At 40.7% G+C, this 21693-nt stretch overlaps 1 protein-coding gene across 1 annotated transcript in view; it reads right to left on the bottom strand.

Annotated features, from left to right (window-relative positions):
- Nucleotides 1-21693, bottom strand: part of SLC35F1 (solute carrier family 35 member F1) — a 409915-nt gene that overhangs the window by 68141 nt on the left and 320081 nt on the right. Inside the window, exon 3 of the mRNA XM_045499404.1 lies at nt 11826-11953. Within this exon, the coding sequence (XP_045355360.1) occupies nt 11826-11953 (128 nt within the window). The remainder of the gene's footprint in view (nt 1-11825; nt 11954-21693) is intronic.

Here is a 21693-nt window from a genome sequence, read left to right as displayed (position 1 = left end):
TCAAAATTAATAAGTAAAGCATTTTTAAAAAGTGTCCATTTACCCACAATTCCACCAATTCTCTTCTGTGGACAGCTTGCACTTTTGGGAGGTGTAAGGCGGGCAGTGGTTAACAGATTAATCTCTGTGTGTGAATATATTGAAGCCTTGGGGATATCCAAGGCTGAGCTTCCTATGTCTTCCCTTTTGCCCTATTCACTCTTATCCATGAAATAAGATAGGCATTTTGGCCATTAATTCTGAAAAGATGAATCTTGTTTGTGTGGTATAATATTGAACTATAAGAGTGTTTCACTTTTCACAAACTTAGTATATTGGAAAGAATACCTATAGAAACAAATATAGTGACTATTCATAGTACAAAATGATTTTTCAATTTACAAGAAATACACTGTACATTTCCCAGTGTGTTAAAAATATAAATCATTTATACACATTTATTTACAAAGAGTATTTCAGGAACATGTTCATTGCAAAAAAGGTGGTGCATCTGTACCACAGGAGAAAATTCTCTTGATTTTACATGTCAAGCAACGGTATCGCATGGCTTTAAGGTTTGTTTAGCCCCTAGTGCTGTGAAAACATGATTCCAAGTAGGACATTACCATATTTGTTTGTACAGTTTCCCCTGAAGTTTTCACTCCCAACCAGAGTGGGTTGGAAGAATTTTGTTTGTACCTAGAAGCGATCTCATTCATCTTTATGAGGTTTCACTTCTATTGACTGGCAAATGGTCTTACATGAGGTAATACAGTAATCAATCAGTGGCAAAGCTAATTGAAATGTTGGTTTCCTAACCTCCTCTTTGTGTCTCAAGCAGTCTTTCACCTGGATCGCTTTGTACACAACTGTACATTTGTCATTGCTTTTCTTCAGTTTGCTCCCCAAGAGTCAGAGTGTGGACTGGTTTTCTAAGATGGGATTAATGGAAAGAATACACAAAGTGGAAACTATGTGAGTAAAAGGAGCTGGTTATTTATTGAGCAACTACCACATGTTGGAGGCATGGCTAAAGTGGTAGGTGTCCTAGCTTGGCGACTAACTGTCACAGGGATCTCAGACAAGTCTAAGAATGTTGGAAGACCAGTGAGAGTTCTGTCTGTGGGAAGGACAGAGGAACTTCACCGAGGAAGGTGTTAGAGGTGATGGCAGGATCAGAAAAATATAATGTTATTGTTTGTTGCATTATTTTTGCCTGGGCCAGTGGGGAAACCAGGACCATTGAATGCAGTGTTACATTTGCACACACAGGACCACACCAAGAGGCAGGTTTTTAAATCCTTATAAGTGGGAAAACTGATGCTCAGACAGAAAACAAACATATAAGGGCATCTCACTTACTTATAACCTGTCTACCTGAGTCACTGGAGCTGACACTCACCAGGGAACCAAGCGGCCCCATTTTACTGTGGGATTCATGCTGTCAGTAAAACCTAGGTTTAGAGACTCCACTGAATTGTCCCCTCCAGAAAGTCCTCTCTGTCACTGGTGGCTTCAGTCCCTCTCTGTAATCTGGTAGCATTTGTGTGTAGCTCCATTTCACTACTACTGCTCACACTGTAATTTGTCTATACATCTGTCTTCCAGCAAAATAGAATAATTTTTTTTTTTTTTGGAAATTTAGTTTTCCCCCTTCAATCATGCCCCATTTAAAACCAAGCCATGAAGAAAAAGACAACAAGTCCTTTATTAGAACAGAGAGGTCATTCATCAGGTTTCAAACACCAAGCTGACTTTCCTGACTTCTTTAGCAAAGAAAGGTCTAGAGTCAGGTTCATGGACAGAGAAGAGATTCTAAATTCTGTAATTCTTCCTTGGAAGGAGGATTTGAAACAAAGAGTCCATGCTAAAGAGGAAGAGGATGGGAAGCTTGTCTCTCCCACCATGGACTATGGGAAGAGAAAAGGAAATTAACATAGGAGAAGTGAGTGTTGAGTCACGTGTGTCCAGAGGTGCCTCTCTTGGATTGAAGTCCCAGAGGGAGAAAAAATACTAGATAGTTAGAGAGGACACTGAAAGCAAAGCAATGGTTTCCTTTTGGGACAGCCACACCAACCTGAAGAGGCTGCATCAGGGAACAGAAGGTGAAGTGTCGTTAGCAGAGAGCACTCTAACTCCCAGAATCCTTTTCGGCTCCTGTTTTGCCAGAAGTCTTAGTGCTCTGCAAAGGGGTGAAGGCTGGCTTCCCTGGGGTTCCATATGGCAGGGACCATCAAGGCTGGAGACCAAATGCCTTCACAACCAGATACCTAGAGGCCCGCAGCATCAACGAGGATCAGAGGGGCAGTCGGCAAGGAGTAGGAGACTGCTGGGGGACACAGTGAACAGCAGAGGCCAGCAGAATGCCAGGCACAGAGTGCGTATTCAATCCAGCAAGTGTACACCCAACAACTGGGGGGCTGCCTTACGGTGGAAAGCAGCCAAAGGACCAACAAGGTCCCAGGTCACCAGGTCACACGACAGACCCACACACACACCATCTCAGAAGCGAGTATGGAAGAAGGGACTTCTGAGCATTTGTCCAAAAGCAACTCAGTTATCCAAAGAAAACCTTTTAACTGCAAGAAATTAGTAGTTTTTATAATGAATCAGACCTTCCCCTGCACCCACTGCTATTTAGCCAGCTTGAGGGCACTGGGGGGGAAGGTTCACTGAAAAGATTAGATTGATTATAGGATATAAAGAAGGTGTAGATGCTTTGAACATCTAAGAATAGCATGAGTGAATCTGTATCGAGGCAATGCCTATAACACTTGAGCTTTTTCCAAAGCACAAGAGACTCTTAAAAACTGAGAACAAACTGAGGGTTGATGGGGGGTGGGAGGGAGGGGAGGGTGGGTGATGGGTATTGAGGAGGGCACCTTTTGGGATGAGCACTGGGTGTTGTATGGAAACCAATTTGACAATAAAGTTCATATATTAAAACAAACAAACAAACAAACAAAAAAAACACTTGAGCTTCTTGAGAGCTGGGGCAGTTTCTTCATCATCTTTATATCCCCAGAACATAATAGAATACTTAAGAGGTGTTTAGAGTTCCATATCTGAGAAATGCATGAATAAATAAACTTACTGATAATAAAACTACTAAAGGTCATTTGTGCTGTCTTGCCACATAACTCACCTTTAGAAATTAATCCTTTCATTCCTTAACTTATGTATTCAAGTATTTCATACATTTTGGCATCTATGTGTACATGATCTTGTGCAGGAAACAAAGATGAATTACATCTGCATTTATTCAAGCATCAGAAACATATTCAGTGCTTATTGTGTACCAGGTACTCAGGTCCCACCTTCAAGATCCTTATAGACATGTGGCGGCGGGGGTGAGGAGAGGGGCGGGGGGAGAAATATGTAAAAAAACACAACTATCATAAGTAGAAAATGGCAGTTACCATAAGAAAAGGGAAGCTGAAGAAACAAAAAGAGTGAAGACAGGATCCAATGTGTGTTTTCCTTTCCTGCAAGCAGGGCTGTTAGAGACTACAGTGGAAGCGAGGGAGACAGGTGCTCTCTTGTTTCCCAATGCCTTCGTCTGTGGCATCTGAGGGACCAGCCCATGGAGCCCAAGTCAATGAAGTATAATATGAAAGCTCTCTTCTGTAGAAGGCAGTTCTACAAAACACATTTATTTTTTTTTATTTTTTAATGTTTATTTTTGAGAGAGAGAGAGAGAGACAAAGAGACAGAGCATGAGTGGGGAAGGGGCAGAGAGAGAGGGACACACAGAATGCAAAGCAGGCTGCAGGCTCTGAGGTGTCAGCCCAGAGCCCAATGCAGGGCTCGAACTCATGAACCGCTAGATCTTGACCTGAGCTGAAGTCAGACGCTTAACCGACTGAGCCACCCAGGAGCCCCTACAGAACACATTTAAAGACAGGTTTAGGGATGGGCATAGTCATGGAACTAAGGAGAGATTGAAGATAGTCCCTCTGGTCATGGGCAAAGGTCTATATTCTCTCTCAGGATAAAAGGCTGACAGGAAACCTGCAGTGCTCAATCAAATATTTAGATTTGAAGTGTTGCATATTTATTTCTACAATCATGAGAATAAAAAGTCCAGATCTAAGAAACCTGAAAGACATTCAGAATATTGTATTCCCTTTAAGGCAAGAACTTTGTCTGCTTTTATTTATTTATTTTTTTTAATTTTTTTTTTCAACGTTTATTTATTTCTAGGACAGAGAGAGACAGAGCATGAACGGGGGAGGGTCAGAGAGAGAGGGGGAGACACAGAATCGGAAACAGGCCCCAGGCTCTGAGCCATCAGCCCAGAGCCCGACGCGGGGCTCGAACTCACGGACCGCGAGATCGTGACCTGGCTGAAGTCGGACGCTCAACCGACTGCGCCACCCAGGCGCCCCCTTTGTCTGCTTTTAAAGCTTTGCTTTTAAACGCACTTTAAATTTTTTTTTTTAACATTTATTTATTTTTGAGACAGAGAGAGACAGAGCATGAACAGGGGAGGGTCAGAGAGAGGGAGACACAGAATCTGAAACAGGCTCCAGGCTCTGAGCTGTCAGCACAGAGCCCGATGCGGGGCTCGAACTCACAGCCCTCACGGACCGCGAGATCATGACCTGAGCTGAAGTCGGCCGCTTAACCAACTGAGCCACCCAGGCGCCCCTAAACGCACTTTAAAATATCTCCTGAATAGTCATAAACTGCCACAGTCTTGCACCAGGGACAGGTAAAAACAGCAAGGGGAAAGAAGGAAATACAGTCTTAAAAGCTGAGCTCATAATCGTAAACTCAAGCCCATGAAACTGTTTCTAATGTGCATAGGCGTGCTTTGTCTCTGGGCTCATCCACAGGGCGGAAATTCAAGTTGGCTACAAATAAGAAGTTTAGTGACTTTGTCTCATGTATCATAACTTCTGGACTATGGGACCCCAGGTATGTGACTCCTGGGGATGAGCGGTATCACTCTCCTGTCTCCACTAAACAAGGCATACTTTCTTCATCGCACTGCCACGTCGTATCCTAACTGTTAACGCAGCTGCCCACTGCCCCACAGCAGGGCTGGAGTCTGGTCTGTAGTTGCACCCTGAACCTCCAGCCACAGCACAGGCATTTTTAAATCAATAAACACGTGGGTAGGCAAGTCTATTCACGCGACTTAAATTTTAGACATAACAAGGTACACACTACCCAGCCTTTCTTTGTATCTGATACAACTTACCTTAAGTCTGATACACAAAGAGAAGACCCACAAAGGCCTGAGAGTGATGTAAAGTGATGAGACAAACTGCTACGTGTGGATGTGGTAGCATGTTGTGTATGTTACATGTATGTGTTGCGTGTAGATGCCGTAGCATGTTGTGTTACACGTACGTGTTGCATACGTATGCCACAGTATGTTGTGTTGCATGTACCTGTTTGCATGTCTGTGCTGTAGCATGATGTGTGTGTTACGTGCCCATGCTGCATGCATATGCCCTGTAGAATTAGTCTCAGGGTTGGACGTCACGCTGTGCACGGGGGAGGCTGGCTTGCATTCTGTATCATCCTGTCCTAATGTGCCTGAATCGGAGGAGTGGAACAGAAAGCAGACAACCAGGGCTGGAGGTATTTCTTTCTCGTGCTTTGCTCCCGATGTCAACTGCTTGAAGAATGGAAAGGGCTCTGAAGTATGCACCGTGTGAAGGAGGGGATGTGTTAGAGGATAGACCCCTCAGCATGGCTACCAGCAAGAGTACCGTAAGTCGTTTCCAATGTGAGTTAATTTTAGTTACCAAATACCACATTTGAAGAGACCAGCTTTCTTCTTCTTTCACAGAAGCACTAGTTTCATCTGTTTGCATTTTAGTACTACGTGGCTGAAAAAAGATGAATAATCTTTAGGCGAGAAGTTGTAAAGCTGGTATTTCTACTGGAATGGTTCATATAGCACCATTATAAAAATAGCATAGCTTTTTGAATTTATCCAAATGTCATTGCTAATCTTTCTCAAAGTCACAAGTACAATCTATTCATTCTCCACAAGTCAAGAGATGCAAACCCACAAATGTGTCTTTAGAATACAATCCTTATAAATCTCTTTCTTTTATAATAAAGGGAACAGCTGGATTTCTTCACTTCAGTGTCTCTCTTCCATCATCTTTTTCCTTAATATGTTATCTCTTTTGCCGTTGTTAACTTTCTTTAGCTTCCAACTATAAAGGCAAAGTTAAAGTTTTTTTTTTCCAAGAGATGTTCAACATTATTAGCCCCTAGGGAATTATAAATGAAAACCATGATGAAGTATCACCATGTACTTTTTGGAATGGCTAAAATGAAAAATAATGATGACACCGAGTGCTCATGAGGGTGCGAAGATGGAGACCGACCGATCTCTCCTACATTGCGGGAGGGGATGTAAAACGGGACAACCACACTGCAAAGTTGTTTGCCGGTTTCTAAAACCAAACAGGCACTTTCCATACGATCCAGCAATTGCACTTTTGGGCATTTATCCCAAGGAAATGAAACCTTGTGTTAACACAAAAACTTGCACCTTTCTTTGTAAAAGCTCCAAATGGAAACAACCCAAATGGCTTTCAACAGGTGAATGGTTAAACAAACCCTGGTATATCTGGACCATGGAATACTACTCAGCAATAAAAAGGAATAATATATTGATACATGCAACAATCTGGATGCACTTAAAGACATTATGCTTAGTTGAAAAGGAAAACAGTCTCAAAAGGTTAAGTAGTGCCTAAGTTCATTTTACATAGCACCCTCCTGCCGACAAAATCATATAGATGGAGAACAGATTAACGGTTGCCTGATGACCAGGATGGCAGTGGTGGGTTGGGTAAAACTTCACAGGGATAGCACAAGGGAGTTCCTTTGTGGTAATTGGGCAGTTCTGTATTCTGTTTGTGGTAGTGTTTACACAAACTTACATGTGGGACCAAATTGCACAGAACTACACACACACACACACACATACACACATGAAGGAAAAGAGGTTGAAAACTGAACAAGGTCTGTAGTCTAGTTAACCGTATTGTACCAATATCAATATCCTGGTTTTGACATTATACTAAAGTCATATACCATGTCACCATTAGAGAAAGCTGTGTGAATGGTGCAAAGAACTCTGTACTTTTGCAATTCCCTGTGAGTCTATAATCATTTCAAAAAAATATTTTTCCAGGGTGCCTGGGTGGCTCAGTCGGTTGAGAGTCTGACTTTCAGTTCAGGTCATGATCTCGCAGTTTGTGAGTTTGAGACCCCATCAGGGCCTGTGCTGACAGCTCAGAGCCTGGAGTCTGCTTTGGATTCTGTGTCTCCCCTTCTCTCTGCCCATGCTCATGCTCTGTCTCTCAATAATAAATAAATGTTAAAAAAAACTTGAAAAATGTATATTTTTCCTCTCAAGTTTCATGTATCAGTTGTTTGTGACATTTAACCCTACATTTGGTGAATGTACTGAAAGGGCAGGAGGAGAAAGCAAAGAGAGGCTCTTCATGTCTCTTTGCTTTATGTCTCTGTTTTTAAGAGAATCAGGAAACGAAAGTATTTGGTGCTCTGCCAACTATTAATGAAGGCTGTCTTGCTAAAACAGAAGCGCTTTGAAAAAAGGCTACTGGGTCACATCCTATCATTTCTTTCCTCAGAAACTCTCATGGCTCTCTGTTACCTATAAAATTAAGTCACACTCTTTATCCTGCCATTGAAGACCTCTCATAACATGGCCTCAACTTAGAGTTTCAGCTCTACGTTCCTCTCGTCCTCTATTCTATTGATGAAAATCCATTGCTTTAATCTGTTTTCTACACCAGAGCCCAAGTTTTCTTAAAAACTCACATTTGGATTCCCCTGGCACTTGGCCTAAAGACTCACACCCTTGACCTGGACATCACGACTCATAGTCTGGCCCCTGCCTCCTTTTCCAGGCCATCTTGTACCACTCTTCATTCTCCGTGTCCAGCCACATGACCTTGTCCACAACTTCATCCTTGTCACAGCCCTTCCCACGCAGGGCATTGAGCACATTGTCTTCTTTGCTTGGACCTCTTTCCACTCCTCTTGTAGATCTCAGCCCCACTATCAATTCTTTAGGAAAATTTTCCCCAACTCCCCAGTTGAGGTCAGGTTGTTTTGACAACCGTTCTAATAGAACACTTTCCTTGAGAACATTTATCCCTCGTTATAACTATACATCCATTCCTTTGATTATTTGACCAAAGCCTGCCTTCTCCATCTGAGTGGAAGCTCCATGAGAATACAGAGGGTGTCTGTTTTTGCTCACAACTTTGTTCACCACTTAATACGATGTCTTGAACGTAGAAGTATTCAGTAATTATTTTTTAAGTGACTAGATGAATCAAACTGGAACAAATTGGAGCTGCTCTCCAATCATATTCATTGGGTTTCCTTCCCCCAAACTCTGTCATGCTCTTCACTCCAGGTACAAAGCTATACCCACATTTTATCCTCTCTACACTTTATCCAATTTTTATAGACTCACAGGAATGGATACTTCCTTGCCTTTGGAAATAAACATCATCTCTGACTCCTTTGGAAACTGTAGCACTTAGGTATCTGTTCTCTTGCCATACTTGGTGTTGTTTTCAATAGACTTTGCCTCTTATCCCCTTTATCAATTCATTCGTTTCTGGAGGGCAAGGCTTATTCATTTCTCTTTATAGCACCTTCAATAAATAGCTAATTTCTCAGATGGTTAATTAATATATTTTTAATTACCCAATTAATTTACCCAATTAATCTATTGATTAATATGGGTAAAAGCTAAAGGTTTTATAAGCTTATTATAAACTGAATTAATTTATGGCAAACTCAAAAAGAAAACGGGAGGTGGCCAATTTAAGCTGAAAGAAAGTTTCAAAACAATATGTGTATGCACAGAAAAATCAAACAAATCTAACATTTTCTCATGCTTGGTGTAATTCTCAAGAATGAAGATCCCCCGAGTCATGTTCTGAACCCATCACCAAAGGTAGCAGGAGACAATACTATATATACAATAACATTCAGAAAAGTGGAGAGCTACTCAATGATTGTATATGCCTATGTTTCCTTATCCAATGGAAGAGAAAACAATTGTCCACAATAGTGATATTCTTTCTGGGTTCTACATACAAACCCATCCAGTAATAAATGTGTGTGAATTCTGTGAGTGGCTGACAAAAATAAAAATTATAGAATCAAGGGAAAATTATTGATCTTTGCTAGTTCTACCAAGTAAACTAACTTACTAAACAGCAGTACAGACATGGTTCCCAGAACAAATGCCTTCTGTTATGACCATTTATTGTTATTTAATAAGTTTATTTGTTGTAGGTGGCAAAAATAATTCTAGAATTGTTAGCTTCAACTTGCTTTTTTCTTTCTGCTATCTGTTGCTAACTAAATTACAATGAAGACCAACTGATATTTCAGTAGAATTATTAATTTTCTTTCTCTCTACGGAGTTAAGATAAACTTTTTCATAGAATGGAGCATTGAAGAGGTGTTAAACAACTAATTTGAGAGAGGTGGCAGGATGGATTTGGATGGCGGTGTATGACATGGGTTGAACTAAACACCTGAAGACCAGGGGACCGGTTGTTAAGAATAAATTGTCACTGTTCACAAACAAAATGAAAAATTGAAAAGAAAATTTTGAAGGGGGAGCCTGGGTGGCTTAATTGGTTGACGATTCGACTCTTAATTTCATCTCAGGACATGATCTCATGGTTCATGAGTTTGAGCCTTGCATCAGGCTGTGTGCTGAAAGCTGGGAGCCTGCTTGGGGGTCTCTCTCCTCCCCTTTCTCTGCCCCTACCCAGCTTGTGCACACACACACACACACACACACACGCTCTCTCTCTCTCAAAATAAATAAACTTTAAAAAATTTTTGGAAAAAGCTCCATAAGAAACCAGCAATTGGTTGTGACTTTTCAATGCTTGAAAGAAAAACAAAAAAACAAAAAGTCAACTGTATTTTCAAAGGGTGAATTCTCCTCATACTCCCCTAGGCTCATTTCTAGTATTTGATTCTAGGCTAATGGGTGCAGTTCTGCCACAAAGCTAACATTTGTCTCTTCGTTGTCCCACCACATCTGTATGGACATTCTGGAGGTCTCTACATTTAGGTAGAGAACTTCTGGGAATCTCTATGCCCCCAAATACTAGAAAAAAGTGCAGGTGAATTAACTTCTTTGAACGTTTATTGAGTACCTGGCATGTGCTGGGTTTTCTACCAGGTACCAGAAAGTCAAAGGTGAGCAAGAAATCACTCTTGCGGTGAAAAAAAACCTCGCAGTTTGGTGGAGTAGGTAGGAATCATTCTTAGGTAAGGCATCATTCTTAGGTAATAAACACCATTCTTAGGTAAGACAGACTACAGACAGAGCTAGAAGACAAAGTGCCATGGGAGCACAAAAGAGAGATATCAGTCGTCGCTGTGAGGCTTGTCGAGGTGAGTGAGAGTTAAGCTGGGCGCAGAGGCTCTACAGCTGATTTCCAGCATCTGTCCACCTCTCCTCTCCCACAGTGGGATTGCTCCCACCCTGACTCCAGGAGTGAGTGCTGATTGATGAGCCAGTGATCCTCAAGCAGACATGATACCTCTCTGCCAGAGGGCATTTGGAAATCCGCAGGGACACTTTTGGTTGTTATAACGACTGAAAAAGATGCTGTTGGCATTTAGTGGTCAAGGGATAGGAATATTAAATGACCAATAAAGTAGGAAAGGGACCCAAATCATGAAAAATTGTCCCCCTAAAATTCCAGTGGTACTCCTATTGAAAAACATGAGTCTAAACCAATCAGAAAAATCTCATCCTGTATCGCGTTGGGAAGTCCAAGTTTAAGCCAATTAGGTCCCAGCATCTCCCTGTTATCATTGCGGTCCAATCAGAGCTCTGGACTTTTCTTCAAGGGGTCTAGACAAGCATCCTTTCTGTCTCTCAATGGGCGTGTGGGAAGAAGCTTGTAGCCCCATCTAAACCCATTCTAGATAGCTTCCCATTCAGTCCATATAATCTCAGTTTGTTTAGGGGGTTGGTTTGCTTGTTTGTTTCTTCATTTTTGTTATTGTTGTTTCTAAGCAAATTATTAGAATGGCATGAATGTTGTTGTGGCATCAAGTCTAAGTAAACTGTTATATGAATAATGTTTTGTTTTCATCCTGGAGCTTTGGAATGACTACAGAATTCATAATATTGCCGTAAAAGGAGAAATGAGGGTGAAACAAAAATAGGCAAACTTATTATTTATGGTGTAATGAAGAATGTAAGTGGTGCCTGGTGCAAATTGTGAAAACCCAAGTTAAACTTGCAATTGTGTGTATGCATGTGCATAAAAGAAAAAGAGAGGGAGGGAGGAAGGAAGGACACAGTGATTATCTTCATGAATAACGCTATTTAGGAATTTATGTCTTACTCTTTTACAAGAAATTCCGTCCCTTCAGGTTGCAAAACCTCCTCATTAAAGAAAGCTAAAAGAAAAAATTATCAAGCCCTGTGATTACTTAATCAAAGTCCATGAACATATTCTAAATAGCTTAAAATAGCTCTTTTTATGCTTATTAATAACTCTCCTACTGACATAAGATTAGTTGCTCCTATTCATAGCTAGAAAATATTTTCCTACGTTGTCAATCCTTATGGTCTATTCAGAACAAAGAGGAAAAAGATATCCAGTTACATTTGAATTGAGAAAAACTAATAAGACATAGAAATAAAGCTCAAGTTATTTTTTATACACCCAATTTTCCTCTCGTAACACTTCTAGAGGAGTATTCAGATTCCCAGGTGACTCAGCTGAAAGGAAACTACATCTGGAAACAGAGGCAGCTGCGAAGAACAGAAGAGTCACCAGTACCTGGATGCTGGTCAGAGTCGTGTACTGGTAAGCCTTGACCACCAGGTAATTTGCTTCCAGGTCGATGAGTCCCAGGATCATGTACTTCCACCACCTTCGTCGTAAAATTGCCAGGAGGTTTTCTTCTCCTGTGTAATGAAGGTAAGAAGAAAGGGGTTAGGTTCTGAACACACGTTCTAAAGGTTCTAAACTGCCTATTTAGAAGGATTCTAAAATATTACCGTATGATGTATTTTTTACTGTTCCTTATCAAAAGTTTAATTAGACAAATGAGTTGTGTCCAAGACCGACGTGTTTTTATTGTACATTTTGGCCTTTCGGATTGGTTTCTATGCCAGAGGAAGCCTGGGCAGGATTTTAGATCACCATGCAAAGCATTTTCTCATGAGCGTTTCAAGGAAAACACATTACATCATGTAAAAATAAAAGGAAAGGTGTGCCAGAAAGGCTGCATACACACACAGAGTCCGAATCATTCCAAACTTCAGTATTGTGGTAAAATAGAAAGAAATGAAATGAGGGCAGCTCAATGACAACGGCCTATGCTTGGCAGCTGATCTGCAGTTAGATTCCAAGACGCCATCCTGAGCGCTTGCTCAGCTTTGAACGTTACATGCTCTGAACATTGTATTCTGGTGGGGTGTGGGTGATGGGAAACAAAGGAAGTAGGGGTCATTCTCAGATGGAAAAGAGCCATAGGATCATGGTCTGAATATTGCCCCAAACCCTCACCATCTTGCCTCTTAAGACTATAGCATCAGAACAGATTTGGAATCCCTTAGTTTTTCATCTGTATTTTTACATATTTCAGGCCTGAGATAAGCCTTATTTTTCAAGGGGAAATCATGATTGTTAATAATAATAGCTCTTTGGAGCCAACCTGTGAGGTCTTCCTAGAGGATGGTGAATATGTAGAAACCCTGAGTGAATGGTGACTGTATTCATTATGTATTGCTGCACAACCATTATCCTAAAACATTGATGCTTAAAAAAACAAGCATTTATTATCTCATAGTTTTGTGGGTCAAGAATCTGGACAAAGCTTAACTGAGTGCCTCTGATTCAAGATGTCTCAATTGCAGCCAAATTGTCAGCCATGGATGTAGTCATATCTGAAGGGCTGACTGGAGAGGGAGCTGCTTTTTTTTTTTTTTAATTTTTTTAATGTTTATTTATTTTTGAGAGAGACAGACAGAAAGTGGGGGTGGCAGAGAGAGAGAGAGAGAGAGAGAGAGAGAGAATTGGAAGCAGGCTCCAGGCTCTGAGCTACAAGCACAGACCCTGACGCGGGGCTCAAACTCAGACTGTGAGATCATGACCTGAGCTGAAGTTGGATGCTTAACCGACTGAGCCACCCAGGTGCCCCGAGAGGGATCTGCTTCTAAGCTCAGTGAGAATGGCTGATGGCAGGCCTCAGTCCTCTCTACAATGCGGGCGGGGGGGGGGGCGGTAGGGGGTGGCAGTGGGGGGGGACCTGCAGTCTTTCTTATAGCCTACTACCATAAATGACACTTCTGCCCTATTTGATTCTTTAGAAGAGGGTAAGTTCAAGCCATATTCAAGGGAAAGAATTTTGTAAGGATGTGAATACCAAGAGGCAGAGATCGTTGGAGGCCATCTCAGAGGTTGGCTACCCAGTGATACACACCTTCAGTACTATAGCTGTGCTTAAGCTGGTCCTCAAGAACCTCAACAGACCCCTGAGCCACTCTTAGAACTTTGAACTCCTAATTTCTACCATTGGTCTTATTCCAGTCACCACGATAGGAGGTGAAGACCTTTTCAACGTTATGAAGACTCGTAAAACAAAGCTTTCCAGCTACATGGATAATGTCAGGGTGTGGGTCGTGTCTGATTGGCAACAAGGAAGGAGAGGTCCCTGGACCTTTGGTAAGCTAACCCAGTTTTCAAGCCTTATTTTGGATGCTACGCTTCTCATATCCTTTGCTCCAAACACACTAAAAATCTCTCTCAGTGAATTGCTAATTCCTGTTCATCCTGCAAAGTTTAGTTATTCTCTCCCATTTTGTCTGATACCACTGCCCCCTGGGTAATGTGTACCCAGCTCTGAATAGTCTTTTCACATGATTGCAATTACTTAGAAATTGTCTCTTCACTAAACTAGGAATTTGGGGATGGTAAGACATCACTGTCTTACTCATACATGTATCCACAGCACTTAGCATACTGACATATACTAAGGATTAGCTAAGTGTTTTGGAATGAACAAATAATTGAACTGAAAAAAGTGTGAAGTGCTATCTCTCTGAATATGTCAAGAGCCAGCTCTAGAATATGAGTCACATTTCTTAGTGTTTTGCACTTAGATTCATAGCTAGTAGATGTGATCCCCAAGGTTATTTCCTCCCAGCCAGCTCATTTTGGCAATGCCCTCACACAGCATTTCTGCCTTTCTTACTTGCCTACACATTTGATAAATCAACACACCTCTCAATTTATTTTGTAAATTAGTGATTCGCAACTTCACTGAATATTCCCATCTTCTTGAGAGATTTTTAAAAATTTCAATGTCTGGGACCAGTCCCCCCAAATTCTGATGTAATTATCTTTGGGTGGGGCCAGAGCATTGGGCTGAGGATCAAATCTAAGACTTTCAAATGGTTGGTGTCCATTGGCGATGCTCAGGATGACCTGAGCTAGGAATTCCAAAGAGGTATAACCACAGACGATTGAAGACTCTTCATACCAAAGAAACATCTGGACATCTGGCCTAAAGTATGCTTTCCCTTGTGTTGTCTCTGGGCTTTTCTTTGTGCTGATTCCTCTGTTTGGACTATTCTTCCTCAGTCTCCAAATGAAGGATCAGCATAGACACCACCATCAGGAAGCCTTCCTTGATCTCTTAATTCAATCTTCCTAGGACTGGGTTTCCCTGTGATGTGCTTCTTTAATGTCTTTTGTTTATCCCACATATAATACTTATCTCACTGCAATGACCTGTTTTCTTGACTCTATTACCCATTAGATTATTAACAATCTGGAGAGCATGGCATTGCCTTGGTCATCACTTTATCTCTAGGATCCAACAGTATATGGTGAGTGGTCAATAAATAATACAGAATGTATAAATAAATTTCATGTTTAATAATCTTAGCAATGCTAAAGAGCATCGAAATTGAGGTACTTAAAATATATCTACTATAAACATTCATGTTCCAGACAATGAAAATTGTTTTTTAGTTAGAATGTAGACAGTATCTGACACAATTAATTTGGTGACCATTTTACACATAATATACTATACATAGGACATCAAAAGGTTGATGGCATATTTAACTGCAAAACTGCAATTCTATAGTCACAGGTCATTGTCCCAGTTAATTTACACAATGAACAGAGAATTGCCAAACTCGGAGCATACCAGCCACATCTCAATGATGTAAGACTGAAAATCTGGGTCATGGTGCTGTTTGTTCTACCAATCAATAACATATTCAAAGTGTAATTCATTACATAGATTCAAAGGAATGATTAGTTGCCTTGCTGTTCCGCTGAAGAAGTCTGCAAAGCAAAACACTCTAAATAAATGTTCCATATTGTTTCATTTGAAGCACCAGAAAACATACAACACTTTTGCAGAGCAGAATTATCCAGGAAGGCAAGAGAGCACTTTTGCATTTTGGCTGAGCAAAAAATCCAGCCCTTGAAAGGACTGCTTAGGGATTTGTCTACATGGCTCTCATTAACACTGATGTACAATAGGTGATTAAAATTCTTTCTAGAATAATGAAAATGCATTCTTTACAGCCTTTGTGCCAAACCGCTCCCTAAATCTCATGAAATAGGGCCATCCATAAGAAAGAGAAGCACAAGTGGTGGTATGTTAATGTTTTGAAATTTTTCTTCTTCTTCTTTTTTTTTTTTTTTAAATTAACTAGAAACAGTAATAAAATCCATGGGTGGAAACTTTAGAATTACAGTCTGGCATTTAAATGCATTCTGTTAATTATTATTTTTATTATCAATATGTTCAAATATAAATAAAAATATTAGAGGAAAATATAATAAGGTAACGTCCAACCTGATTTTGCTACATTTGTTTTAGAAATTTGGGGATTCTTTTTGAGGAAGAAAATGCTACAGATAAAACTGAAGCTCCTTTTTTGCTCTTGCCAAATTCCCTTCCTTTCCCTCCTTCTTTAAATCATTGCCTTGATATTATTGTGAATCCTTCATGTTTATGTTTTTGTTACACCTTTTCTAGGTATGTTTGTATCCAAAATACTTCATCGTTTAAAGTTTTTAAACTTTATATGAAAGTTTATTGTATATACTGTACATGTAACATTCTTCTAGGGTTTTTAAATATTTAACATTGTTTTACAAATGTATCCCTATCGTTTCATGTAGAGCTAATTTATTTTAAACACTGTATATTATCATATTTTATGAATCTGTCACAGTTTATCTCCCACCAATAACCCATCTAGGTTGTTTCCATTTTTTCTCTATTAGGAACAGTGCAACAAAGAAAGTTACTCTAATTTTAAGTAACAGCACTCCAGCAACAATAACTACTTCAATAATTAAGAACAGGGAAAGAAATTACTGGCAATCTTGATCATGTCATTCATATTTAATTTTACTAAGCACCAACAGCATGATCAATCAAAAGCGTTTTTGAGTTTTTGTAACAAATAACTTCTAGGATACTTACTATGTACCAGGCAGTATCCACATGCCTTACAAATAACGAATTTACCTAATCCTCATAATAACCCCATAGAGTAGAGATGGCTATTAACTTTACGTGCAGATGACAAGATCAAGGCCTGGAGGAGTTAAATAACTTGCCCCAAGGGACACACAGATAAGCCAGGATCTGGACTCATGACAATCAGGCACTGGGCTTCAAACTCATGAGCACTGTACAAATTTTGCCTCACTGATTTGTAACGGTGGTGTTGTCCTCAGGAGTCACACATTTCTCATTAAAGACTCTTTCATGACCTACCTGTCCCGACTCACTGCTGGGTGCCCCACTGCTAACTCCAGGAGGTGCCCATCACACTGAAGCCTGTGTGCATGGCGCCCCCCTGGAGTTGCCAGTACCCATGAGGCAGCTGTGTGTCTACCCCTGAAGCGGCTTGGGGATGAGGATGTGTCCCAATCACCATCAGGTCAGTATCAAGGATATGGTGTCTCCTTGCCTGATCTAAAGTCCATGACAGACTTGCCCTTCTAAAATATAAAATAAGGTCTAAAATAAATTCTGTAGCTTAGAGAAGTTTAATGACGAATTACTGTTTTATGCTGTGCTACTTGCTGAAGCCTCAGGCATAAAAACACTGGTCACACATGGGTGGGGCCAGGGTGGTGGTGGTTATTAATACATGCTGAATGAAGGAAGGGAAAACTTTTGTACAAAAACCGAAACATGGTTAACATTCATGGCAGTGCCTGGAAAACAGATCTCTGATTCATAATATTCATAGTATTCTTGTTCACCCCCGGTGGTAGTCTTGAGTAAAGAGTAACAGCACTGTAAGACAGTACCAGAGGGAACAAGACAGCTGCACTATTCTTGGGACATTTTCATTAAGGGCTCTCATGGGTGGTGTGGTCTTTCATGGTGTTCTTATGCAAGAACAGAACCCAGCATGCTTTGCAGAGAGTCTACAGCAAACGCAAAGCCCCTACACAGGGGGCGAGGCCCTTACTTGAACCGGCACCTCCTTGGCTCACAATCTGAAGCCATAACACCATCTTTATCAGGATTCCCAAGGGAAGTGTTTACGTGTGAATCGGTGAACCTGAAAAATTTTAAATGACTGATGACGGAGGTTTTAATTACTCACCATTAAAAGCTGAAATTTATTAGAATGGAAAGCTTGGGACAATTTTCTTTAGTCAGAAAAGTGAACCAAATAAATGCACTTAGGAGGAAATAAAAATATAAGTTGTTCACAAAAAGGATTGCAACCAATTATACCTTATAACATGAACCTGAGTATAGGGATGAAATACAAAAAAAAAAATAATAATGAAGATTAAATTTTGTTTTGTATTCTTTCACTCATGTTTACTATTAGAAACAGTGCGATTAGGACGAGAATAAAAGACAGAGTTGTGTCTTGGTCGTATCGTGTTGCATCTCAGACCTGGGGTTGAGCACAGACTGCCTTCTGCTATGTGGTCCTAAGTAACTTGGTAAATGGCTCTGAACCTTGATCCCTCTACTGCGAAAGGTAGTATGAGTAATGTGTGTAAGCTAATATCTAATATAAGGTATGTGCACAGAACATAATAGCAACGGGTAGGGTTCTGAAAGCCTTGTATCCTTCCAGCCACCCACTGCATCTAGCTCACCATGTGTGGTAGAGCTGCCTAGAGGAAGCCCAGGAACATGAATCCTCACAATTATCACTTCGGGCCTCAGCCACCTACCCCTCTCTGTCCCTTACCCTAGGTCACATCGCAGCCAGCATACAACATTTGTCCAAACTAGAGGCAAGCTGAGGCCTTGTCTTTGATGCCTCTCCCCCAGACCAGCCAGTGTTTTGATCCTTTGCATAGCACCACTTACCCTGAGAGTGGAGGCTGTGTGAACGTACAAGTTTTCTGCCATCTTGTGCCAGGCCCTTCTCTTGTTTACACATCCTCAGCTAAGCCCCACATAGTGATTTAGACAAGTTAGTCAGTGTAAGATCTTGTTATTAAGGCGAGAGCGCTAAATAGCACCTTAAAAATCTGCTCAGTCATCTGGCTGTTTTCCAGAAATGCCTAGTAAAACTTTGAAGAAAATACCTAAAAGCAGCTAAAGATGAATCATAATCCCATCAGGTTGTGGTAGCTGTTACTGTAAGCTGAATAGGAGAAAATAAAGATACATGTGTAGAAATGATCGCACACAGGATAGGTTTCTCAACGGTAAGTTTATTTTATTTCTTTCAAAGTTACATTTCTGGCATTGATAATTAAAATACAATATTCTAGCTCTAATTATGAACTCTATTACTTCTTCTGAGATAAAAGCGTTTACACATTGTAATATGAAAATAAAAGTCTCAACTTTTCAACATGTGTATTTCAGTGTATGTTACCATTTCTTACATGAACCAAATCACTCAAATCTTAGAAAACTTCCCTTTATGAATTTTTTAAGCTGTCATCTTTTATGAAGCTAAGATATACAATTTTATGGGGCACATTTATCCAAAGTATCCAAACTTCCTGTTATCTTGATGTGTCTTAGAAAATACAATGACTAACATTTTCTTCTTCGTACCAATATAAAAATCGGTATGAATTGATTGCCTAGCTTTTATCATCCAGATAGTTAAAACACATAGGAAGATAAATAAATAAAGAACTTTTCAGAGGCACCTGGATGGCTCAGTTCGTTGTTGAGCAACCAACTCTTGATTTCGGCTCAGGTCACAATCTCACAGTTCCGGTGTTTGAGCCCCATGTTGGGCTCTGTGCTGACAGTGTGGAGCCTGCTTGGGATTCTCTCTCTCCCTCTCTCTCTGCCTCCCCCCCCCCTCCCCCGCAAGAAAGAAATAAAGAAATAAAGGAAGAGAAAGAAAGAAAGAAAGAAAGAAAGAAAGAAAGAAAGAAACCTTAAAAGAAAGAACTTTTCAGGGGGCAACTGGGTGGCCCAGTCAGTCAAGCATCTGACTCTTGATTTCACCTCAGGTCATGATCTTATGGTTCATGAGATCGAGCCCGTGTCAGCCTCCCTACTGACAGTGTGGAGCCTGCTCAAGATTCTGTCTCTCCCTCTCTCTCTGCCCCTCCCCAACTCACATGTGTGTGCTCACTCTCTTTCTCTCTCTCATGCTCTCTTTCTCAAAATAAGTAAATAAATTTTTTTAAAAAAGAACTTTTCAAGATATCTAAAAACCCACATACAGGGGCACCCAGGTGGCTTAGTCAGTTGAGTGTCTGACTTCAGCTCAGGTCATGATCTCATGGCTTGTGGGTTTGAACCCCACATCAGGCTTTGCACTGACAGTGCAGAGCCTACCTCAGATCCTCTGTCTCTCTGCCCCTCCCCCGCTCATGCTCACTCTCTCTCAAAAATAAATAAACATTACAAAATTAAAAAAAAAAATTTAAAAACCTATAAAACAAATTGCATACCAACTATTAAACTCTGTTGATCGATACCTGTGTGCTATGGGTTGCTCTACCTCTTAATGAAAACAGTGCATTAGACCTAAACAACTCCCACAGACAAATCCCACCCAGAATTTCTTTAAAATATGTATGCTGTTCAGCATGCATTTTATGTACTTGGAAAAGAGCATCTTATGAAAGAATAAACCTGCATGAATGACTAAACACTGTCACTGTGAATAACTGAAAGAAGAATCTGAAAATCTGATAAATGTTAAGTTGCTGCATGGTCAAACACAACCAACATCTCTGTCCCATGTTTCTAGTTGTAATAGAAACATTTATTCATATATATCATCTAACAATTAAAATTTAACCCATAAAAACCAAGCACATCTTTCTCCCCCAAACTCCTGTCCAGTTTATGCCTTTTCTTGAGCAGCCACTCCTTGGCGGGGGGAGGACGCATTTTAACTTTGTTGTATCTTTAACGGTTGTCTATATGCGCAGGTTCTTGCCCTGAAAAGTCTCAGCAAGAGTTCCTCCCTTTTGATTTAGGTAGTGAGTCTATGAGGCTGGGCTGTTCCCTTAGGGTTGCTTGGCTGTTCAGCTCCAGGAGGCAGATTTATCAGAGAAGTCATCAAGAATGGTGCCCTTTGAAGTCATGTATGTGGCGGCCATGCCTTCCCCTTGGGCACTGGAGTCATTCAGCAGTGGGCTTTAAGCCAGGCTCTTCCAGGCACTGGGCATTTGATGTTGTTTTGCAACTTTGTCTCTGTAACCTCCATTTTCCTCATCTACACATTGGACGTACACACTGGACCTGCTTTCTTGAATATTTATTGGAACTAAATGAGATATTTGAAAAATGCTTGACATGCTGCCTGGCAAGTAGCTTTTGTTATTACTATCTCGATTGTTATCATAGCTGGTCTTTCCGCATGCCCTACTTCCTACATAATGTAGTTGTATAGTAAAGAATTGAACCTTGCTCCAAAAGTGGTTTTGGGATTTGAAAAATCTGGGATTTGAACTCGGCTAACAATATGATTCAGGGTAGGGGCTGGCCATGCCAGAAAGACCAACAATGTGATTTGTGGGGCGGAATTTGGTCGCCCCCAGACTCTGGAGACTGAGATCAGCCACATGGGCCATCAGTCCTGCCTACATAATGGAGCCCCAATAAAAACCCTGGACACAGAGGTTCTAGTGAGTTTCCCTGATTAGCGATATTTTGTCCATGCTGTCACACACTGGAGCTGGGAAAGTAACACATCCTACTCCATAGGGAGAGGATAATGGAAGCTCTTGACTTGGTACTTCTGGATTCTGCTCTATGTGCTTCTTCCCTTGGTTGATTTTAATCTGTACCCTTTGCTTGCAGTAACTGTAATCATGACTCTAATAGCTTTCATTGAGTTCTGTGAGTCCTAGCAAATTACTGAACCCAGGCATGGTTTTGGGGAATACTTCCTGCCCTATGAACTTGCAGTTGGTGTCAGCAGAGAGGGTAGTCCTATGTGGACTCTAAACTTTCTCACTTGGCTTAAACTCTCACAGTTGACGTGGGGTAATGGTAGTGTTGGGGCTATGGCCCTAAATCTTTGCAGTCCTCAAATACAACTAAATTTGTTCCTCTCTTGCTCAAGAACTCGAGTACATTCTAGGTGTATCTCAGAATAACCAGACTCAGAATCCTCCAGGTCTGAATTCAAATTAAAACAAACAACTAGTCTCCTTTCCAGATGATGCTAAACAATGTATGTGATTATTTGTTATCTTTAAA

Source organism: Leopardus geoffroyi, chromosome B2 (genome assembly GCF_018350155.1).
Source record: "Leopardus geoffroyi isolate Oge1 chromosome B2, O.geoffroyi_Oge1_pat1.0, whole genome shotgun sequence".
Classification (NCBI taxonomy): Eukaryota; Metazoa; Chordata; class Mammalia; order Carnivora; family Felidae; genus Leopardus; species Leopardus geoffroyi.
The sequence above is the reverse complement of the archived record's forward strand: the minus strand, read 5'-3'. Positions and strand labels throughout refer to the sequence as shown.